The following is a 23,208-nucleotide window of genomic DNA, read 5'->3' as shown; positions in this document are numbered from 1 at the left end:
GTAATATAGTTGTCATTAAGTAAGTTCCGTCTAAATGTTACCAACGGAAGGTTATGCCATTGGCACCGTAGCAGACGTAAATCACATACCATGGAACGTGAACGTATATATACATAGGATTATTATTGCATATACCATAGGATTCAAAAGCAAATTTAAATGTTATATTAGAGGAACAAGTTAGGAAATTGTTATAAAAATATGGAGCTTGGTGTAATTAAAAGAAGTGTAATGACGAGGAAGTAAAGAAATTGTGATTGGGTGAAATACATGCGTATAAGTTGCGCATTCCAAGTGAGAGAAAATGATAATATTGAGGTAAATCTCATACTTATTAACAAATATCTTCTTTTAACGTCAAGGGAATCAATGGCTGACGATAAAATGAAATATAGTTACCTATTACAAATGAAAGAAACTGATACCGTTTTGGCAAACCTCATGCTTAAATAAAAAGATCTTATTTCTATGCCAAGAGAAACGCCAATTGATGATTGAGTGAAATAATAGTTGCCTATTCAGAGTGAGATAAAGTGATAACATTGCGGCAAAACTCATATTTAATCAAAAATATCTTTTTTATGTCAAAGGAGCAAATAAATTATGATAGAAAGAAATAAATCCTATCACAAGCGAGTGAAAGTGGTCACATAAATGAGAGAAAGTCATTATATGTTAGCAAACCTCATGTTTATTAACCAATATCTTATATTTCTGTCAAGGTAATCAATATAGAAGATGACACAGTGAATTATAGAGGCGTATTCGAAGGGGCAGAAAAAGATAACATTGCAGCAAACCTCATTATTTACCCGGTGATGAGGTAAAAACAAAATAAAACGTACAATGCGCACCGGGGAGTTCATGAAACCCACTAGTCGGTGGCCGTACCGACACCTATTTGCTGTCGGTACGGCTACCGACGATCTCCCGTCCTCACGTCGGTGCCGCACCGATCGGGTTCGTACAGAATCGCACCACTGCTTGCCGGGAGTCGGTGTGACGTCGCACCCGACGAATCGGTGCCGCACCGATCGGTTTGGAGTAACAGAATACGGCCCCAGGCCACAGAAGTGCGAAATTCCAAATTTTTACAGCAGGGGAGCATTTCCCTTACCTCGGACCACTTGGCATACCTAGGATTTTCGTTTGGGGTATTCTAAGCCTTCACACAAAGGAATTAAACCCGGAACCTTTCCATTAGTAAACAAGGGTTATATCCGCAAGGTCACCACACTCTCTGAGGCTTTTTTTAACCATTAACCAAGCACATATGCCACAGCCTTACGCGATGTTTCGACTTTCAGTAAGTGCTTTAAAGCAGGAGATGATAGATAAGAACGAAGACAAATAACAAAATCAACAGAAAAATTCTATCCTTATTTTCAGGATACCAACATCGGTCAACTTCAAACATCACGACAAAACCAAGATTGGGTGAAACGGACGTATGGTAAACGGTTGAAGGTGAGGAATGGGACGAGGTTCTCCGATAAAATTGAATACACCGCTTCCTCACATAATACTAATTCATAACATGCCTTTCCTACATCTACTACTCCCAGCATTCTCACCTTTCTGTTCTATCTTATTCTTCCAAGGGTCTTGAAAGTACAATTGAGATCATCAGTGGCTTACACTCGCGTAAACTTAAGTCTAAAGGAATTGTAGTACAGCAAAAAGCGATGCTGCGAAGGGGAAATAAAGTCTTACACGAAGACAGAAAAGGCAGAAACGCAGACAAATTTCAAAATTATTTTATAAAAATATCATTTCCAACAGTATTCGAATGCAGAAGAAAAGAAACTATCGCAACTGGGGCCATTTCTTTGAAGGTTGCGATGACACATGTCGATCCTCTCCGCAACAATGCCTTCATTAAATTCCATGAAATTGCCCTCGCTTCATTCCCTCCTCCTAACACGCAATGGTCCAATTAACTTCGGTGCCATTTACAGACGGATACACCCGTACAAGAATATATCCTTGAGAAACACCTCGCATTAGCACGATAGTCAATGAGTGAAGGAAAAAGTGTGATGAAATTTTGGCGATGAAATGAACAAATGCTTTCCATTTCCATTTATGTCAAAGAGTTATGAGAATTCTTCGCAAACAAAAAATCTAATCGCAACCAATAAAATAGTAACACCTAAAACTTACGTTCCTGATTGCATTTAATGCTAAGTAGCCTTCTCATACGACGGGAGTTTCCAGCGGCAGTACATGAAACCTAATCATCACCTGTTGATTGCATCCATTATTATCCACGAGAGATTCAAAACTATTTTTAACGAAAGCTTAAATTAATTTGAAGTACGATGAAAATTAATTTCTCGCATCAACGCTAATTAAATGAGAAGTAGAAAAAATATTTTATTTTGAATGAGCAAAGAATACAATGACTATTAGCAAAGTTTCCTCATGAATGTGTCTCACGTTCACTAAACATGTATTTAAGTTTTCTAAAACAGCATCAATAAAAATAGAATAAGATGAAACGATTTAAGCGTCTGATAATATCTCCTATATTCGCGTATCTTTCAAGCAAATGACACAATAAGTATAGGACCTTATTGATTACGCTGACACCTTCATTTTAGCTACGGATATCTAGTTTTGAAATTCCCTTACCTTTTCTTAAATCATTTAACAGCTAATTGACCGATATTTTGCCAAAAAATTACCAATTATTTAAAAAAATATTTCAATTCGAGAAAAAATTTCCTGAGATATTTCCTGAGAAAAATATTTACTGAGAATTCGAACTATGAAGCTATTAGTTTTAACTGTATCTTGTAAGACCATTTTGAACATCTTGGCGTCATTATCAAGTCCTAATCAGATAGTCTGATGATGATTCCGAGGCGACAAGACGCGTTGAATGAAAAGAATGCACTTGCGCACAGAAAATCATGTTCGTTATTCATAGGGATGAAGCTAATATTATTGACAAGGATAATGGCACGCAGTAAAAACTTCTATATGTTTTCACACGCACGTTTATGAAATAACAGAAACTTAAAAGGAATGGAAACCACGAATGTCAATAAGAATCACTACTGAACGTTACACCGGCTGTTGAGGCTTATCTCATGCAGGCAGGCGACAGATTTATGGACAGGGAGTCTTCGAAGGCTAATTGTTCTGCGGAATAAATTAAATTGACGGTTGGAAAAAACTAGAAATTGCAGAAAAAATGTGCGCGTTTGGGATCCCATTATTCCCGCGTGTGGCAAATCCCCCTTCATAACTACCGAAATTCAAATATTTCCGACAGGTCCCTCGAGTTTCCTACTGATCGCCACATCTAGATACCAGCACTGTTTGGAGCTGTTACCCTATTTAGCCACCAGTTACACTGAGGGAATAAGGAAACGAATTGATGCCTAGCACGTCTTCACCACCGCGTCGAACTATCTCATGTCCTCCACATATCATCCTCCCTGAAACCACGAACCGCAGCTTTGCAGAAAGAGGCAAAATTATGAATCAAAATACGGCTAGAGCCTCTGAGGAATTTGGGGTACCCGCATACTATATGGGGAAAAGCAAGAGAGTTTCTCAGCTCAAACCTGAGAGTAGCCTGACCAATGAAAGAGAATGCCGTACGTCTACTATCCTATTTTCTCTCCATCTGTCTGCAAACACAAGAAATTGTAAGAAAAAAAGCGTGATTCCACGATCCCACTTTCTTACTAAAGCATATCCCCCTGATATCTCAAGACATTAAAAAATATTCCGGACGGTTCCCTAGTTTCCCAATACATCATCACCCTCTCTTCAGTAGCCACCACAACGACACCAGCTCTGTCGCGAGCAGCCAAACCTTCCTACTCCATCATCACGCCTGCGTACCACAGATTTTAGCCCCCAGTTCCTCTGAGGGAGCAAAGAAACGAACTGATCCTTAGCTCGTCTTCACTTCACTGCTTCGACCTCTCCCTTGCCTCCTACTCCAACACCGCCTCCTCCCGGAACCCAAGAAATCGATGTGTCTGCAGAAGGGTGGCAAAAAATAATAAAAGAAAAACGACGACCAGATTCCCTGAGGAACGCGGGGTAACCATAGTATTATAGTGGGGAAGAGCAAGGGAGTCGTCCCTCGGAGCCGCAGCCTGTGAGAGAAGAAGCCGTGATATGGAAGAGGGGAGGGCGTCGGGAGTAATATTTGCGCAACCGACCTCGTTGAATGGACAAGAGGAGGCGGACTGCTCTCGTGTGATGGGATGAGCTCGGGTGGAAAGTGAGAGTGAGGGCGAATAAGGGGTTCGGGGCGGCAGTGGGAGGGGTGTAGAAGGGGAGGCATAGGAGGAGGTGGGGGAGAAAGATGAGTGGAGAGAGGAAGATGGTCTCCCCTCGCGAAAGGGTGCTTTATGACAGCCACGGCAAGAAGAGGAGGAGGCCGACCCATTCTCCCCTCTATTGCTCCTCACCTCTGCTCATTAAATTCCATAAATGGATTAAGCATCATGGTTGGCAGCTTAAGAAAAAAATAATATGCGTCCCCTCCGGTATGCTTCCAACAACCTGTTGAAACCTCTTTTTAACACCGTTAACGCCAGTTCTAGCCTTCGCATTCCAAAGATATAATAATAGTCAAACTATCAAAAAGAGCTTCAGGTTAATAATATAATATCAAAATAAATTTTATGATAAAAGTGTTAAAATCGATGAAAATGATTGAATGCATCTGGTACAATGAAAAATACTCTAATTCATAAAATTTAGATGGACTGGCGACGGACTACGGTTTTAGTAAAAGTAAATTTTGAATAAAAAGTAATTAATGCCATCAGGGTACAAAGTTTTCGCATAAACGAATGAATATATGTGTTATAAATTATACTAAAATGTGATAATTGCTGATATTCTGCAGAATCTTCTAAAATAGATTCATTGAATATAAATAAACATGCACAACCTAGTGAACTTGCCTAGAGGGTAGAGTGATTAGCTGCCGAAAGAGGGGTCCCAGATTCAAATCCAGGGTTTACCCCTCGGGCATCCCGAATCAAAAATATAAAAGTGCAATGGAAATGAGCTGCTCCCCCCTAAGCGTGGGAAAATCACAGGATTGCAACTTAGTATGAGGTGAGCTCTACCCTCATACATTCAAGTCAACCTTCCGGCGGAATCCCCTACCCTGAACTTGTGAAATTCACAAAATTGTGGCTTAGAGAGAGGTGAGCTCTACCCTCACCCATCCAAGATCACATTCGGGTTGAATCACTGGCTAGGTGATGCACAACTCTGATGAGGTGGGAGGTGTCTTTGGGAAACATCTAGTTCCCCAGAATCTCCCTATATCTTCACAGAGTATCCCCATCCACACGGTGAGGTCTGCCATCCCTACCTCCAGAATGGTAGTAATCCATCCCCAACCTATCTCTCTCCCCTCCCCTCCATTCTAGTCCACAACCTATCCCTCCCCCTCCACAAGCCTTCCTTGTTCCGCCTGCGTCCCATCCCGCGGGATTCCCTCATCACTCCCATCCTCCCCCACACTCTCGGTTACCCCTAAAGAGAGAGAGAAAAAAAATATGAGAAAAACTTCCCCTATTTCTCCCACCATTTTCTCCTCCCCCCACGCTGTGCAGAGCACTCCTCAACTGTTCCATCATCCCGCGCGCCGACGCGGCGGATCTAATTGCGAGGAATTTCGCTTGGGGGCGTGAGTGGTGGTGGTGAACTCATGGAAGATCGTTTTCTGTTCTCCTGGAAGAATCTGCCAACCCCCCTCAACACTCTTTCTCCCCCACCCCACTCCACCCACCCTCACGGATTCGATCGTATATAAGGGGTCCGCCGGTGGTCGCAGAACATCAATCGCCATCCACCAACAACCACAACAAGAACAGGAGCGGCACCCACCACTCAAACACAAAGAAGAGCTCCGCCGTGACTTGGTTTTTATTTCCCGGAATAAAATACGCAAGGGACCTCGTCTCGTCGGGCCGTCTCCGCCGAAGGGGATACTGTGAACATCGAAAACCCTTCGCCAGGAGGAGAAGAGAGAGACAAGCATGAAGATGGTGAGTGAGATTGAAACAAAAAAGTTACTCCGTACAGGATAAGGGGTGCAATGTGGTATCATAGTTGGTAAAGTAAATACAGGGGCATAGCATAAGTTTGAAGACGGTGACTGAGTTTGCAAAAATATTCCATTAAGGGCAAGGGTTAGTAAGTAGTAACTCAGTTGCTATGGGGATGGATAATGGTATGATTTTTGATCCAGGCGACCGGAAGCGAAAGTGTTTGTGCCTTTCATGGAAGGGAAAGGGAAAAGGGTTTACAGCAATCCGTTAGTAGCATAGGCGTTTTATAGCACAAGGGACCACGGATTCACGTCCTATCTGACGGACAAAGTGCAGTATTTCAAGTGTTCAAAAAGGGACCGGTATTCTTTCTAAAAATTCTCCACCACTTCTAAGATTCAATCCCGGGATGTCATTTACGGAAGACACAACAAAACCATCCTGTCTGATGACACTTTGAGCTCTGACTACTTTCTTGAGGGTTTTCAGGTTCAAATCCGGATGATGCCCCTGGATATGCCTCCTTAATTTTTTTTGAAATGCCATTTTATGATTTTAGTAAAGCGTTGTTTTCCTAGGGAATCGTGTCGGATCTCCTATTTTGCAATTTAAATATAAAGACTGCGCTTTATCCTAACCAACCAAACCAACCATCGAGCTATAATACAGAGCGAATGTACGGATAAGGGTACCACCACGGTGTACCGAGCGAGAGACTTCAACGGATGGGCGTTCTAATATGTAGTCGGGTACCGACTTCACTCGGCGTTCTTTGTTTGGGAAAACACAGGATTCAGTTCCTCCAATCTTCAGACACCTGACAAAGGGATTTTTAGAGACATACTCCCTCATGAAACAATCATTTCTACGTCACACATAGAGACGTTGACGAACCTACTCCTGGTGAGATGCTCGAAAAAGATTCTTGTACACATGGCAGGGGAAGCACAAGATCTTACTTCGGGAACGGTTATAATACGGAAACGTCCCATGGGAAGAAACTAGACAACCTAAGTAGCGAAGAGTATCTAGGTCAAACCCTTGGTGCTCATTTTTTCACAATAATATCGTCTAAACTGCTAAACATCACCGATATTCGTATAGTTTCCGCTAAGATTTCGATTTGATTCATTTAGACAGACAACTTTATGCAGAAAAAATAAGCCCTACTCTATTTATATCGATTGTAAGGGTACCATCTCGAGATCTCGTCAGGCACTATGGTTATTTCGTACTCAGTAGATTTTGCTCCTTGTTGCATTTTATCAGCAAGGGATACGTTTCCATGCTGCTCAGACTAGTTTCTTCGCAATTCCAATTAAAATGTATTCAATCAGTTTAATGTTACTATCAGCAGCAATCATCCCACATTAAAGGTGAAAAATACTGATTTTAAAATTTTTTCATTAACTTTTCCTGCCATGAAATAAGAAAATTCTATAAAATTTCGATTGAAAAGTAACGAATCTTAATATAATACAATTTTGGGGTAATACTATATCTACAAAATCAAAATTGGAGTCAATGACTTCTTTCGTGAGTTTGGAACGTAAAAATTTCAATGCAAACAGATTAAATTAAAATAACGTTAAAATGCTTACCAAGGAACATAGATTTTTTAATTTATGTTAGCAGCAAATGTGTCCCAAGGGAGCAATTAGCTAGATTTTTTACATTATAAGGATATCCAAACATTTTACTATACCTGTTGGGCAGAGTACTAACAAAAAATAAAAGGGAATGAGCATTAATATTTTACCTCATTTTCGAAGCATAGTAGTTCCTATTTTTTCAAAAGTACCCGCATTTTACACCGAATTAAGTTTTGAGGAAATTTAAAATTAAAAAAAGAGTAATCAAGTTCTCAGATTTTCAATAACATTGAATTTGAATCCGTATGAAAAATTTATCTCATTTTCACAAATGTATTTTGGCTAAGACAAAAGGTATTACATTACAAAAAAATCGGAACAACGTGAAGCAGAGATCTCTTGAATCGGTATTTTTCTATTCGTAAAAATGAAGTAATAAGCTTTATTCCATTAGTTATATCAGCATAAGTCGCCGTAGATAAGCCAAATTTCACTTTTCCAGCAAATAAATATTTTAATATTAGCACCGAATACTGTTTGCAATTCAATATATATTTCCCACCTTAGTTAATTTAATACCAGACGGAATCTTAACGGGCGCAAACACAATAAAATTATGTATTATTAAGCGTGCTAATCGTGCTTTTCATGGAAGATGGGGGAAACTAAAAACGCAAAGTGGAAGTGCAGTGGAAGGCATTAATTAGGCCAAACCCTGAAGGTATTAAACCTGGCTAGTTGAACGACTCACAAAGTAAAAATGGCAGTATATTATTTCATTAACGTACGAATTTTATTATATATAATTTCATTGAATAATAATGCATGAATTAAATAAGATGTAGTCTGAGGTTTCAGGCGAGATGGAGTGGAAACGTGACATAATGAAAATGAAAAAGCAGGAGCTATTTCCACAATTTTACATTTATTAATACTACCGGTTTCGCTTTTCAGCATCATCAGGTGGCCTGATGGTAGACCTGATGGATGTGGTAGACCTGATGATGCTGAAAAGCGAAACCGGTAGTATTAATAAATGTAAAATTGTGGAAATTGATGCTGCTTTTTCATTTTCATTAAATAAGATGTGCTCTATGACGCAGAAGATGAGCGATGCGGGAAAAAAATCCCTTCAATTTTCCATGAGTCGCGAGCGCTATGGGAATCGGTACCCTCGAGACCCATCCGGGTCGACCTCATGACGATAAAAGGAATTATGTCAGACGGGTAATGTTCTTTGCTCATCACGTCCGCGGCTTCACTCTTACTTTCCCCGCCCCTCCCTCGGCCATTTCATCTCTCGGGCCGCAGCCTTTCACTTTCGCGACCCCCTTGGGGCAAATAAGTGAGAATGAACGAGGGGATCACCGAAAGGAGGAGATGCCCACATCCGCCGCGCTCTGACCTCACAAGCAGCGAGCGATCCCTCGCCTTATTACTGGGGCGACCTTCGGCCAACCAATTGGCACTACTCCTCTCCAGGGCTGGAGCACTCACGGTGAATTATATTACCTTTCACACCGAGTCTAGAGAGATTAGACCCTAATGATTCCCGTAAAGGTTAGACATGTTCAACGTGTGTGGTGCAGTCCTTAAAGGACTGGAATACCTAGATCATTCGTCTCACTCGATAAGGATGAAACCATTTACCTCATTTAGGAGAGTATTCACATTAATTGGCCGTAGGCAAGGTTAAAAATATATCGGGATCATTTGGACTTCCTTCATTGGGATAAAAGATAACGTAACACATCATCCAGAGAATGGAGGTTGAAATCGTATTTGCGAATCGTTCTCACTTTTTCGAAGCTGAAGCGCACAGGTACAGCTTAAGTCAAAATGGGAAGTAGGTAAAACCTTCTAAATTTTTCAAATACAAGGGATGGACTTATTCTATAATTATTTGCCCTTTTCAATGTTTTCTTCGGCATTCTATTTGGACTCCGAATAATGGAGTGGATTAATTGATTTATTGATTTTTTCAATCATAATGGAACATGGAAAACTTCTAACCTAAGATCTAGGGAATGTAGTCTTCAGCTTTTAAGAATTATACCGGGAGGCGTATATCGAATGCTTCATTATCAATATCATGCTTCATCCATAGTTTTGTGCGACACAGAAAAGTTAGCTTTAGAGATTATTGACTAAGTCCACTTTATCTCGTGACTTTCTTACTCGTGGGAATAAGGTGTTTGTAGTGAAGAGCCGGCTGCTATTCTATACCTCCAGAACCCAGTGTTATACCCTAGTAGTGTCGCAGTTTATACAGAGGAATTACGATCAATATGTATCCTATAGAAAGACCTTCGCGTACAGAATCACATCCAACTGATGGGATGTAAGACCTTTTGAAATCCCTTACATGACGTAATACCATGGTGGACAGAATATCAATGTAGAGCCTGAAATCACACTCCTAATAAATTTTAAAACTTTTTAGTTACTACTTAAAAACTAGATTTCAAGTCCTGCCGACTAGTATAACCACAATTTGTCAACATCACGAAAATATTTTTCCGCATCCCTTCATCCTTTTTTATTATTTTAGTTAGGGGCTAAGCTATGGCAGTATCCGCATGATCAAACACAGAAAGATTTCATTTTTCAACTTATGAATCAGTGGGGGCCTGGTGAGTGTCATAGTTTCGGGCTGAATCATTCTCACTGATACGTCGATCGCTCAGTGCTAGAACTACAACACATTCTCCACTACAGTTCTCTGTAACATATGTGGGATAATAGTTGCTGAAGGTATGATCAATTTAAATAGACTCACATGGTACATTTTACCCATCAGTCCGGTCAGTTCCCCACCCCACATTGAACTCGTCCCGTTCTTCCTATATGGCTTATTTTTATCCTCTCCGTGAAAAAATGGATGAAGAAAACATAAATCACCCCTAATTTTTCTTCCACAGGTGACAATAGCGGCTATGGCCCTGGCACTTCTCTGTGCCTCGGCGACAGCTGAGAGACTTGACAACACTTACCTCCCTCCCGCGAGCGCAGCGGGTGCCGGCGGCGCTCAGGCTGGTCTGGCCGCACCCTTCGACGGCCCCACTGGCGGCGGCAGCTTCGGCTCCAAACTGCCGTCCGGCGGTAGACCCGCAGGAGGCACTTTCGGGCGACCCGGCGCCGGCGGCGTTGGTGGCTTCGGCACCACTGGTGGTGCTGGCACCGGAGGATATGGCGGTAGCGCCGGTGGTGCCGGAGGGTTCGGAGGCACTGGTGCCGGTGGTTCTGGAGGTTTTGGTGGATCCGGTGCCGGTGGTGCTGGAGGTTTCGGAGGAAGGCCCGGTGCAGGAGGCGCTGGTGGCTTTGGCACCACTGGTGCAGGTGGTGCTGGAGGTTATGGTGGATCTGGTGGTGCAGGTGGTGCAGGCGGTTTTGGTCGCCCCGGTGCTGGTGGTGCTGGAGGTTTCGGTGGTAGACCCGGAGCTGGAGGCGCTGGAGGATTCGGAGGATCTGGAGGCGCTGGAGGATTCGGAGGATCTGGAGCCGGTGGAGCTGGAGGCTACGGAGGTTCTGGAGCCGGCGGCGCAGGAGGTTTTGGAGGATCTGGGGCCGGTGGTGCTGGAGGATTTGGTGGTAGACCCGGGGCTGGAGGCGCAGGAGGATTTGGCGGTGCTGGAGCCGGTGGTGCTGGAGGATTTGGTGGTAGACCCGGGGCTGGAGGCGCAGGAGGATTTGGCGGTGCTGGAGCCGGTGGTTCTGGAGGATTTGGCGGTGCTGGAGCCGGTGGTGCAGGAGGATTTGGCGGTGCTGGAGCCGGAGGTGCTGGAGGATTTGGAGGCAGGCCTGGAGCCGGTGGAGCCGTTGGAGGAGGTGGATACCAATCAGGACCAGTCATTCCAATCCTTTCTTACGTCAACGAGCCGCACTATGGAGATGGATCTTACCGATACAGGTGAGGAACATCGTGGTTATGCTGATACCCGAGTACATTTTGCAGTCATTTATTCTGAAAAATATTTTAAAATTGATAGTATACAGCGGAAGTATCTTAGTTTTCCAAAATTCAGGGTTTAGTTTTTATAAATATATACTATTGAAAATCTCCATGGAAAGGACTTATAAAAACAAATGGAATAGACGGCAAGGGTGGATAGAAACCCCACGGCGTCAGAATTGCATTAAGAGACACCTGAGCCCTTGAATCATGGAAATGCCACAAAAAAGCGTCCACACCTAAGAGAACTTAACATTTTATGATGACACACATAAGAAATAAACGCCCATTGCTACATTTTAATTTTTTCGTAAAATTAGCAGATTTTTCATTTTTAAATGCAACGTATAACCATACATAAAAGAAAACTATTCCCATATACGATACTTGAACAATAAGAAATTCTGAAATATAGGATTCGCGAATTCTGTTCCCATGACGTAATAGCTAAACGAGCAAAGTTATAAGAACGTCAGCCTCTTAAGAACATAAAACACTTACGGCCACAGTGGAATGACAATTGGAATCCAGAAGTGATAAGAGTCTTCCAAACGTCATAACAATGCATGACAAATGTAAAATTTGCGTATTGAAAAAACTCCAAGCCATTGCCTTTCTATTCATCAATCACTCGCTTCATGATACAATGGCATCTGCCGATTGCATTACTTCCTCATTCAGATATAGCACCATTAGTCGAAAGTGCACTTCATAAGAAGAAGATGTAAATTTTATGTCGATAACCATCTGCAGTACTTTCAACTAGAAAAATCAAATGCAGAGATTCACATGCCTATGCCTGCACCAGAAAAGGTGGCACTAAAAGTAATATGCATGCGTCAGCTTCGATGTTTTCTCAATGAGAAACAACATATACCCTTCAAAGTTACCCATTATATCAATAAAAATGCTGAAAATGACTGAGGTAAGTTTTCCTTTTCAACAAAAAGAAAATATTTTGATCACTTCCAGAACAGTACAATGGCTCCTATCCTCGTTCGTAACTCAAACTTTTTTACCTCCCAGTGACGAAACCGATACTTTGTCGGTACTACGACGATTTCCTTATTTATATGTTTTAAAAAGTAAATATTACTCACAAGTAAACTGATCACTTCCCTTAAACACCACGTGAATAGCAGAGCGAGACTAGATCTCCCGGTCAGATTGAAATTAATATTTGTAGCGAACCATTTCGCCATCGCAACACACATTTTCACTGTTGGAGAAAAATAGCGGCAAAACCTCTTCCCCTGAACCGCTAGTCCTTAATACGGTTCTACGATTATTTTCCACAATAGTTACGAGACCGGAAATGGTATTGCTGCTCAAGAGGCTGGTTATCTGAAGAACCCTGGCTCACAGCAGGAGGCTCAGGTCGCTGAAGGTTCATTCTCCTACACATCTCCTGAAGGACAACCAATCTCCATCACCTATACTGCTGATGAAAACGGATTCCGACCTGAGGTGAGTGGAACATTTCAAAATTCGTAATCACAGCTATTTTTATGACAAATTTTAAAAATTGGAGATGCCCTGGAGTAATTATACATTGAGCTCTATTTATGCAGCATAAAAAATTTTTCTTAAGATAAAATGAATCTGTTTTCATTTTGATTAGCTATCTGGTTCTCCATGAGACGCCAGAGAGAGAGAGATCAATATGTTGGCATAGTTGGAAAACTGTATGCTTATTTCGTAAAGTACATAAACCGAAATTCTTCATAGCTTTAAATTCTAGCGGGTTCAGTATATTTTCACTAATTCCTAATGCCTCATGATATGGAAAGATATTTTTCGAATACATTCGAGTTGAATTTAACTTATAAATCATAGAAATACGGCAACGTGAACGATTCACCCATTTAGCCTCATGACCTATAATGGAATCCTTTAATATTCAAACCAATTTAACGATAGTATTTTACGTGAAAAAAGATCAAAAGATCAAGTAAAACCTGGCATGAGAAAATCCCTGTAAAGAAATTTATTCTTTTTCTCCCATAAAGATTTGTGCTCGGAAAGACGAAAACCAGTCGGGAAAAAGCATCACCATTTTATGGATGAAATAGAAATTACAATTTAAATATGTCCTTGAAGAAGTCGGCTCAATGTCGACACGAGCATTTACACGAGGCACCGCTTGGGTGAACCGTTACGTCATTCAAGACACTTTCAAAATATATAATAAATGCGTGTTGCATAAAAAATAAGATCTTTTTATGCTGGGAAACATTTTTCACTCCTTACCCTTTTGTCTCGTGGTCATGATTTGAGGCACAACCGTAATTGGAGACGTTGTTCTCAAGAAAAAAAGGGGCTCGGTAATTTTTTTCAGCTTCGCTCACGCGAGTGGACTAATAGTGAACGTTGCACGAGTTGCTAATTGATCATCGTCATTGCCTCACGGCGGCTTGCCCGTCAAAAAGGAGATCCTGACGATCCTAGGCTTCCTCAGTCACCTCGTCCTCTCACACGTTTCCCTGACGCGTAGAGAGTGTGGGAAAAAGTTTCCGCGGCACTTTCGCGGGAAGAACCAAGGTTCTCATCCGACCGACGGCATTCTTCGTCCCTACTCCCCTCGCTGCACCGTCCGTCGCGTCGAAAGATGAAACTCCAGGAACTTTTCAGAGAGGCGCGCACGACTACATGAGAGGGTGGAGGTAGGCGACCCGGTTGCTAAACAACAAGATTTCTGCGCCGAATTATTCCCTGAGACTGTGTAAGTTTGGAAACAATCCTTTTCGCGAGGTTGTTTACAATCAGGTTATGTCACAATGCTTTTCATCATCCCCCTCGCGTTTGAGTCCCACGGGGAACAAGTTCTAAAAGGCTGCAACTGAGTAATTAAGTTGCTAAACCATCTCTCCATTTTTTAATGCTCCGTCATAAAGAAACGTCTTCGCTCGTATAATTGAGCTTGGTCGTTTAAAAAAAAAAACAGAACTTGAAGGCACTTGATGGATTTTATAATAAATATCAAGAATTCCTAAGTGGATGATATTATGAATGCGATAGCCCATTTGCAGGGAAAATTCGGCGGAATAAGCTGGAACATAAAAATAACTTCCTACTTAGCTTCCCTAAAGCAAGGAAAATTTATTTATAACACATTAATTTAGCATGAGAAAAGAGCTACCATAATTATCCTTGAGCCAAAACGAAGATAAACGAAACTTGAATAAAATCAGGATGCTGTACGGAGGATGGAAATCTTGTTAAATTAATTTTGAAAATCATATCCTCAAAAATGGAAGAAAGCTAATTCTTTTAGAAAAAGCAAATGAAACTGTGATGCAACTTACCGAATTTAAAAGACCTAAATTCCGGACAGACAGAACTCTTCGTTCGGGGACTTGGTCACGGGTGGGGAATCGGAGCAAGGTGATGCGTTAGGACGAGTGCAAGGGAACGGAACGCAAGAAAAAAATCAACGGGTCACTGTTCCTGCAACATGCGAAGCATAAATTACTGCAGCTATCACTACGCGTGCTGACAGGACGCACAGCGCGTGAAACAATTTACAGCTCCACCACGAAGGCGTGGGCGAACACCCTTTGAATTCGCGAGGTCATTAGGTCGTAGAGAGGCCATCCAGAATACAAAGCAAATTTTCATGCAAATAAATTCAGATTACGTAAATTAATGTCTATTTGCTAACACGTTTAATGAGAAATAATTTCTTAGGGCCGTGATGTGGTCATCAAATGTGGAAGGGGGCAAACTTTGACTTGGAAATATGCGGAGTAATTAATTATCAAAGACATATAATAGCCCACACTTTGATCGAGGCTGGCGACTTAGAGAAACGCAACAATCACCTCGGATGCGGAGTGTCGGCGGACCCCCACAAATAATAGATGAATTATCACAAAGCATTACCCCAGATACCGTTACAATATTACTAGCAAGACGATTTACCCGCAAGTTTCAGTAAAAAAAGGTGAGAAAAAGTTTATTATTATCGCATCAGTACCAACAACTCAACTGGAACCACGAATCCTGGAATTAAGAAAGACACTAATCTACAGCACCTTGGAACCTTAGCCAACAATTTATGGTTCACGCGAGTATGCGCATGTTAATAAAATAGATCAAATTATTGTTATGGCCGGTTTCATAGTATCTGGTTTGAGTTTGGCGGGGTAGGAAAAAGCAGAGTTAACGGATGATTCCATTTACTGTCATGTGTTAAATAAAACCTTATAATGAACTACTTTGCTCGGCTGACTGTCAAATATTCCACATTCAAGGTTACAGCTGTGTCGCGTTCCGGTTAATGCATAAAAAAACTGGCCGTTGGGAGGCTATTGTTCTCAATTATAATAATGAACACGCTACACAGCGTTGAGGACTCTCAAAGATATATCCTCCATTGCTTCCTTCGCACTGATTGCATACGCGACAAAATTCGGCACACGTCTTCTTCGCATGACCGCTATATAACTCGTCCGTCGGTTCTTGCATCACTGCTCGTGACATTGAGGGAGAAGATACGCATCCTTGAGCAGGATCCGATTTAATTCTCCCCTCAACCTCTTCGAACGGCCGTTTTTTCCCACACGAGCAAGCGAGAGCGGAATGGGTGCGGGTGTAATTATTATTTTTTAACTCAAGACTCCGCGGCCAATTACGCAACACCTCCTGGGGGAGTCATTGCTTGCGGAAAACTATCCCAGGAGCTTCTTTCTTTGCAAACTCATTAAGGCGATTCTGCTCAGATCACTGGTTTCGATACAAATACTGAGCTCTATTGATGTAAACTTGAGAGATTTCCTCGTGATTTGGCGAGTTTGTTCCTTTTCGAAAGAACATCGGATACTGTAACTCATGGTGGTCGATATTTTGACACTCTGTTCTCAAATTAAGATTAGAAAAGACGGTAACCATTTCCCAACGTCCCAAAAATGCGTAACCTCACAGAGCTCGTCTATTTGGTTCGTATAACTTAAAAATTGCCACATTCAGGAACGACGAATAGTTATTGGAACAACAATTTAAGAAACAAAACAGTCAGCTTAATACAGTTCCATTTATCCAAAGAATTTTTCCATCAATTTTTTAAAAACATTTCCATTTCAAAGGAAATTTTTCGTGAAAATGTTGTTTGTTACATACGGTGCAGAAATTCCATAGAGCATTTACATAAATTTAGTTTACGAAACAGATAAATAGGAGCAAAATATTAAACCGAAACATAGGAAAAGCCGGATTAATTTTTTTTCTCACTCAAAATTCCCGTAACTCGAAGCTTTCCATACTTCCCGTCGGAGAATAATTCTACTCTCTTTATCTTAATTTCAAACGATCAAATTAACACCCCACCCCTTCGAATTTACTTAATTTTAAAAGAAGGATAGAAAAGTTAAGAATTTTACGAAATAGTTTGTCGTTGACCACCTTTTCCCACGACTACCGCAACCATGGCAAAAACTACCGTGAATCCATTTTTTTTGGAGCTCCTTTAGCAGGCGATGGTAGGGAGGTCAAAATTTCCTACACCCCTTCCGAAATATGGCGGGAGGAATAAGTTGAACCCCTCAAGTGCGCATTTAGCACGACCTCTCCAGGCCACGACGCGTCGCCCGCTCAAAAGGCCCGTCACGAGCTGACCCGCGATGGAGGTCAGGACGCTAGACCGCGCATCATCCGCAGGGGAGAAGGAATGCAAAATGGTGGGAAAATAGCGGAAGCCAGTCGCCGAAATAGTCTAGCGCCTACTTATCCCCATTCTGGAACTACCGTGCCTCCTCACCGTTTAAGACAATGGGCTGCGCATGATTTCATTAAGCATGCCTCAGGACAGCGGAGGAACAATGAAAGCTCTCGTGATGAGCCCTCTCTTACTGCGGTGCAAACTAGCAAGATGGATCGGGGCGTGGGAAACTTGAATGAGCGAGGGAGGATCTCTAAGTATGGGCTGAAGAGGGCAGCACACGGAGAAGGTTGGTGAGTTTTTAGATATTTTAATCCCCCGAACAATTAGCTGAGGGATCGGGTGTGAAAGCGGTAATACATGATTTTCACTAAGATGCGATATTACTTTGAAAGTAGCTCACAAGCACCGACTGCGGAATAGGAAGATTCAGGAGTTAATCGGGCTGTTTACCCCGTGATTTTTCTCGTATGCTAAAAATGAAGAAACCCTACTCGATGAACAACCTGAAAAACTCCATAATTGCAAACACCACAGGATAATGTGTGAAATAATGCTTAAAAGTTTCTTCTCGTCGTACATACTATCTATTTGGCTAGTGATTTACTTTCACCATACGTCATTATTTCGTCAAATCATTTTAAATTCAATCCTGTGTCATTTTACCTCGCTTTTGAGGCCTTCAAACATTAAAAAAGCTCACCAGAGCATATACGGTTTTCTTCAACAGATTTTCCTCATTGCCACATCCATGATATGAACTTCCATATTTGTGCAATTCTCGCCAAAACTGATTTTAGCGAAGTCCTACAGACCGAGAACGGCTATTTTTAGAAGCAAGCGATCATTGATGAGCATCAGGTGCCTTTGTTTTCGCAAGCTGCGAAACATTAACGCAAAAAAAAGGGAGCACTGTGCGGAACTGTGATTCCAACCTAGATCTGAGTTTCTTTTAAATCCACGATCTAGATATTTCACCATTAGTTTTGAATGGGTTCTGTTCGGGCTTCCCTCAGTGCAAGCTTCCTCATTCTTCCTCTGAAGTGTCGACAGGCACTCTGAGGCAGAGAATCGTCTTCGCACATCATAGTATCAATTCTGCGATCATTCAGAAGTCTCGACCTTCAACAGCAATACAATTTTCCTCCATTGGAATATCGAATTAAGAATGCCCAACGGTATGAAAGTCCGTGACGGGATGACTCAAGCTATTCATTCTCCAGTGAATTAGCGATTGCGTGTATGATGGAAGCTTTTGAATGTTTAATTGGGGGAAGAACATGGGGGGTTATGTGGAATGCGAAAAATACTGTTGGAGTCACATGTTGATTACAGTGGAGAGAAAATCAAGGCACAAAACGTTAGTAGAAAAATGATGTAGAGAAAACTGATTTAGCGTGGGAGATAACGGAGAGTAAAAACAGTTTCCGAGACATTCAGTTGTTTAAAGGAAAGGATGCTTAAATTTTAAATAAACTCTTAAAATTGTTCACTCTATGCTTGTGCCTGTTTTCTTCAATGGGAGTTCAGAGTCAAGAAAGAAATTAATGTACGAAATAAGTCCGAAAAATCTTGTCATTGCCATTTTCGTAATTTACTAAAGCTTCTGGAGTTGATACTTATTTTAGTCTCCCCTAATTAAATATTCTACACCTTGATTGCACCTTAGCCTTACCAGCAGTCCGGAAAAATAGATGCCTGGCCAATGAGGGTGTAAATTGTTATTGGGTGGACCCTATATATTTCTAATCTTGATTTTGTAATATTAAACAGAGAGAAAGTTAAAGTCGCAAATTTTTTTCCTTCGGATTTCCGAAATCACTTCCATACAGAAAACGCATTTCCTTGAATGCCCTCGCATTTATGGTTATCGAGTTCCGAGATATCAATTTCAAAAGTCCAATTTCACAATCACTTTGAGAGGAAATTTGTTAATTACCCACAAGGAATATCTCAAAATGGTACTATCCCATTAAATTTCGTAAGCGATACTGACGAGAAAGGCTGCTGATTTCTTTGAAACTCCTGAGGAAGCATCCTCACCAAGCAGGTTCACTGTCGAGCTTCATTGCTTTAATACGAAAATCATTAAGTTTAATTATGAAAATTCCACGCCATTACAAAATCTTTTCTCAAACAGTAACTAACATTAATTATCTTTGCCTTAATGAGCACTCAAGAGCCACTCGACAAATCATGCATCCATAAACTAAAAATGCTCGCTCAACATCCTCGTGGATATTGAATCATTTGAAGTTAACCACCAAATGTCCCTTACACCCAAAATGTACCTTCACCAGCAATGCCTATCACTTTGTTCTGCGTGGGTTGAATTCAGCATCCTCCTGCATTTAACTTTTGCCGAAAACTCTTAGACTCCACAGTCTCTTCGTTTTAATAGGCCCGTTTCTTCTGAGATGTGGTCGAAGCCAATCAACAGCTCCATCCTTTCGTCCCCACTCTACCTCTCTTCGCATAAAATTTCCTGTGATGACACGACTAAAGGGTTGGGAGGACAACTAAAGGAGGATTTCAAGATTGGACCACCGTGCATAATATCACAGCAATTTATCATGGATTTACTGGGGTTTTGGCTGCATATTTTATAAGCACTTTAGCACCAACTACATTCCATTATTAGAGGCAAATTCTTGTACCTTTTTCTAAATCCCTTTTCGACACCAGTTATCAATCACCCAACTCGATAACCTCCCTCCCTCGAAACCTATTTAGGTAATGTGTACAGGGTTTTAACACCTGAAATCCTTCTCACAACGCCTCCGATTTGAGTGAAGATCCTTTTCAGTATGAGAAGCAAGGCCATATTCTTGATCTTAGGGCCCCGTGGTGCATACTTTCTAGGAACAGAGGTTTTGAATACCTCCCACCAATTACGATGACAAAACGAAACATTGAGGGTATTTGGTCGGTTGCACTGCATTGTCAGGTCGCATACATTCCAAATAGGTTTAATAATCTGCTAATTGCTAAAAATTTTTCGGTGGTACGTGAACCGTTTACTTGGAGAACCCGCATTGATTGAGAGATCGTTTCACAAATATTTCTGGGAGGTTTACCCCTTAACCTCTGTAACGTCTGAGAAGCTCTTTCATGTTGATGTATGCGATGCATTTGTGGGGCAGAGCTTGAAATCATTCAACTTGTATTGTGGTGAAGTTTTGTTTAGATTTCAGGGGGAGACTGTTAACAAGGGATGGAAAATAATTCCGTTGTTATAATAAAAAGAAATAAATTGCGTTGAAAGATTGTTGAACGAATTTGGGATTACATCTCCACCTCCAAACAACCTTTCTGAATAGTTTGGGAATATGGGGAAGAAAATAGAAAATGAGCGGTAATCAACCCCTGATGGCATATCATCTCTTTCCAGGGTGCCCATCTCCCTACCCCTCCCCCAATCCCGGAGGAGATCCTCAAGGCCCTGGAGAAGAACGCCGCTGATGAGGCCGCCGGAATCTTCGACGACGGAATCTACAGGGGAGAGGGTGCTGGTGCCGGCGGCGCCGGAGGCTACCAGGGAGGTTCTGGAGGATACCAGGGTGGTGCTGCAGGTGGCGCTGGAGGGTACCAGGGCGGTGCTGGAGGTGCCGGTGGATTCGGAGGCAGACCCGCAGGTGGAGCAGGAGGTTTCGGTGGTAGGCCAGCAGGCGGCGCGGCTGGAGGTTTCGGTGGTAGGCCAGCAGGCGGCGCGGCTGGAGGTTTCGGTGGTAGGCCTGCAGGCGGTGCTGCTGGAGGTTTCGGCGGCGCACCATCAGGTTCATATGGCGCTCCCGGTGCAGGCGCATCCGCAGGATTCGGAGGAAGACCCGCGGGTGGCGTAGGAGGTGGTGCCCCCTCTGGAACTTTCGCCTCACCAGCTGGTGGAGCTTTCGGCGGGCCCGGAGGCGCTGGTGGTGCCATCTCTGGGGGATTCGGCGGAAGACCAGCAGGCGGCAGCGGTGCAGGTTACCCAAGCGGCCCAGCAGGAGGCGGTAGCGGCGCTTTCGGCGGCAGGCCAGCAGGTGGCGCCACCGGTGGCAGCTTTGGGGGACGACCAGCAGGAGGTAGCGGAGGCGCCGGCGGGTACGGCGGAAGGCCGTCAGGTGGCAGCGGTGGACAGCAAGGCGGCGGATCTGAAGGATACTTCTACCCCAAGCCAGGAAAATAATCGCGAAAAACCACACTAGGATGAGCAAAATGAGATGCCCTCCCTGGTGAAATAGGTGTTCTCCACAAAGTGCAATTAAAATTCCGTCCAACTTGGTATTTTTTAACCGAGGGATTGGAAATGGCCCGAGGATGCCAATATTTTCGTCTTCCAGTCGCAAGACGGTGTTCATTTTTTATAGTGAGCGTTCTAAATGGACTTCTGTAGTTGGTAGAAAGCATTGATTTTTTTATACGGCCCCTCCCACCCCCATCCCCTATCTTATTGAGCTCCCCGTAGCTCTTGTACCCCCATTCCCTTTATTTAACTTAAGAAAAAGAGAAAACAACAAATACGTGTAACAACGCCTGTGATGGAAAACGTGCTGAATAAATATACATTTTTTAAGTTTGCAATGAAAAAACAGTTTTTTATTCATAATTTCATTCACAAAATAGTTTATACTTTCACGGTTTTTCATTCATTCCTCTTCACTTCCATAACCGCAAACGATATATTAATGGATCGTTTATCTACCAGCCCAAGTGTCAAATATTAATCAGGTATATACGGACAAAGGCAGCCTTAACCTTATACCAACTCTCCTAAAATTAAAGTTCGAGAAATGATCGCTAAAATGGCAACTGGTCAAACCAAAGAACTATCCAGATAAGGAGCATGAGTATCAGAGGGACTTCTCACGCTGCACTAGCTATAATGCCAGTTTATATAGACGTTTTGGGAGTAAACATGCATCAAAAGATCTATTTCCATTAAGACATTCAAAAAATCAATCATGCACCACAGTGTGTTGCAACTTATATCTCAATTCAGAATTTGATTCTTAATTGAGGACGCGATATGTAACGCTTCGCACAATTTCATCTGGTTTAATTTCCAAAGCGTAAACGTCAAGCGCGGCAAGCAAAGCAAAGCTTAAGCAGGTTGACAATTATGAAATAATCGGGCTCTTTCGTCAAGTTAAACAATGCAGTCATTGTCTGGCAAGAAAAATAAAATTTACGTCAGCTCATAAGACTGACATAAAGGAAATCATACTTCATTTTACCATCACCATAGATAACACAGTGCTTTAAGTAAAACCTGTATGGACATCCAAAGAAAGGACAAATTATAAACAATTTATATGCATTAAAATTATTTGATACATGCATATCGTAATTGACACAAGCGAAGAATTAATAAAATCAAATGTATCATTCAAATCCAAGATTTAATAATCATCCTATTATGTTTTCGTACTTTCGATACTGACTCTGCATCTGAGCTAATAGGGTTCATAAATATTGCCTAATGAAAACGATCCCTTGATTTTTTGAAAGGAAATTAAAATAAAGCAAGGACATAGGAGATTAGTCTATGATATAGCAATTCAAAATTTTGCTACCGTGAAGGAATCGAGGTATTTTTAATTCGCCTACTGATATTATGAGGATGAGAACTTCGAATACAACGCGCAAAATTACAGCATACGATGCAAGAAATAGCTTAGTACGCCAGCAAAATTTATCCATTCTTCCAACTTCGAGGTAAAAATAAAAAACGTTTTAGCAATAATATCTGTGAGAAAATGACACTTGTAATTAATCTATATTTTCAGATCTGTAACTACCCTATGGCTTCGAAGATGTGAACACAAGTTAACATTTGCCATCCACCGCATTCCAGCCACAACTAGATTCTCTCTCTATTATCGAATGTTCTGAAAAATCCAAGATCACAATATTATTGCATAATGAAAGGCACTAAAATATTTTGCCAACAGAATGCAAATTTTATGAGATCAAGCATATGGTAATCAT

General features: G+C 41.8%; 1 protein-coding gene across 2 annotated transcripts; it reads left to right on the top strand.

The window, feature by feature from the left end:
* Positions 1-5,836: 5,836 nt before the first annotated feature.
* LOC124156043 (WAG22 antigen-like) lies at positions 5,837-21,809 on the top strand. 2 transcript variants are annotated; one of them, XM_046530341.1, is made up of 5 exons: positions 5,837-6,035; positions 10,552-11,540; positions 12,884-13,049; positions 20,630-20,885; positions 20,922-21,809. In XM_046530341.1, the coding sequence occupies exons 1-5, from the start codon at positions 6,027-6,029 to the stop codon at positions 21,404-21,406; spliced, it is 1,905 nt and encodes a 634-aa protein (XP_046386297.1). In that variant the 5' UTR covers positions 5,837-6,026; the 3' UTR covers positions 21,407-21,809. The 2 variants fall into 2 exon arrangements, with proteins under 2 accessions (XP_046386297.1, XP_046386295.1); XM_046530339.1 differs by having other exon boundaries at positions 20,630-21,809.
* The last annotated feature ends 1,399 nt before the right edge of the window (positions 21,810-23,208 follow it).

Source organism: Ischnura elegans, chromosome 3 (assembly GCF_921293095.1).
Source record: "Ischnura elegans chromosome 3, ioIscEleg1.1, whole genome shotgun sequence".
NCBI lineage: Eukaryota > Metazoa > Arthropoda > Insecta > Odonata > Coenagrionidae > Ischnura > Ischnura elegans.
This window is presented reverse-complemented; position numbering and strand designations above follow the sequence as displayed.

Excerpts from the sequence above, each read along its gene's own strand:
- LOC124156043 (XM_046530339.1), top strand. Across the intron at positions 11,541-12,883 it reads GATGGATCTTACCGATACAG|TTACGAGACCGGAAATGGTA; the intron begins GTGAGGAACATC and ends TTTCCACAATAG. Across the intron at positions 13,050-20,629 it reads AAAACGGATTCCGACCTGAG|GGTGCCCATCTCCCTACCCC; the intron begins GTGAGTGGAACA and ends ATCTCTTTCCAG.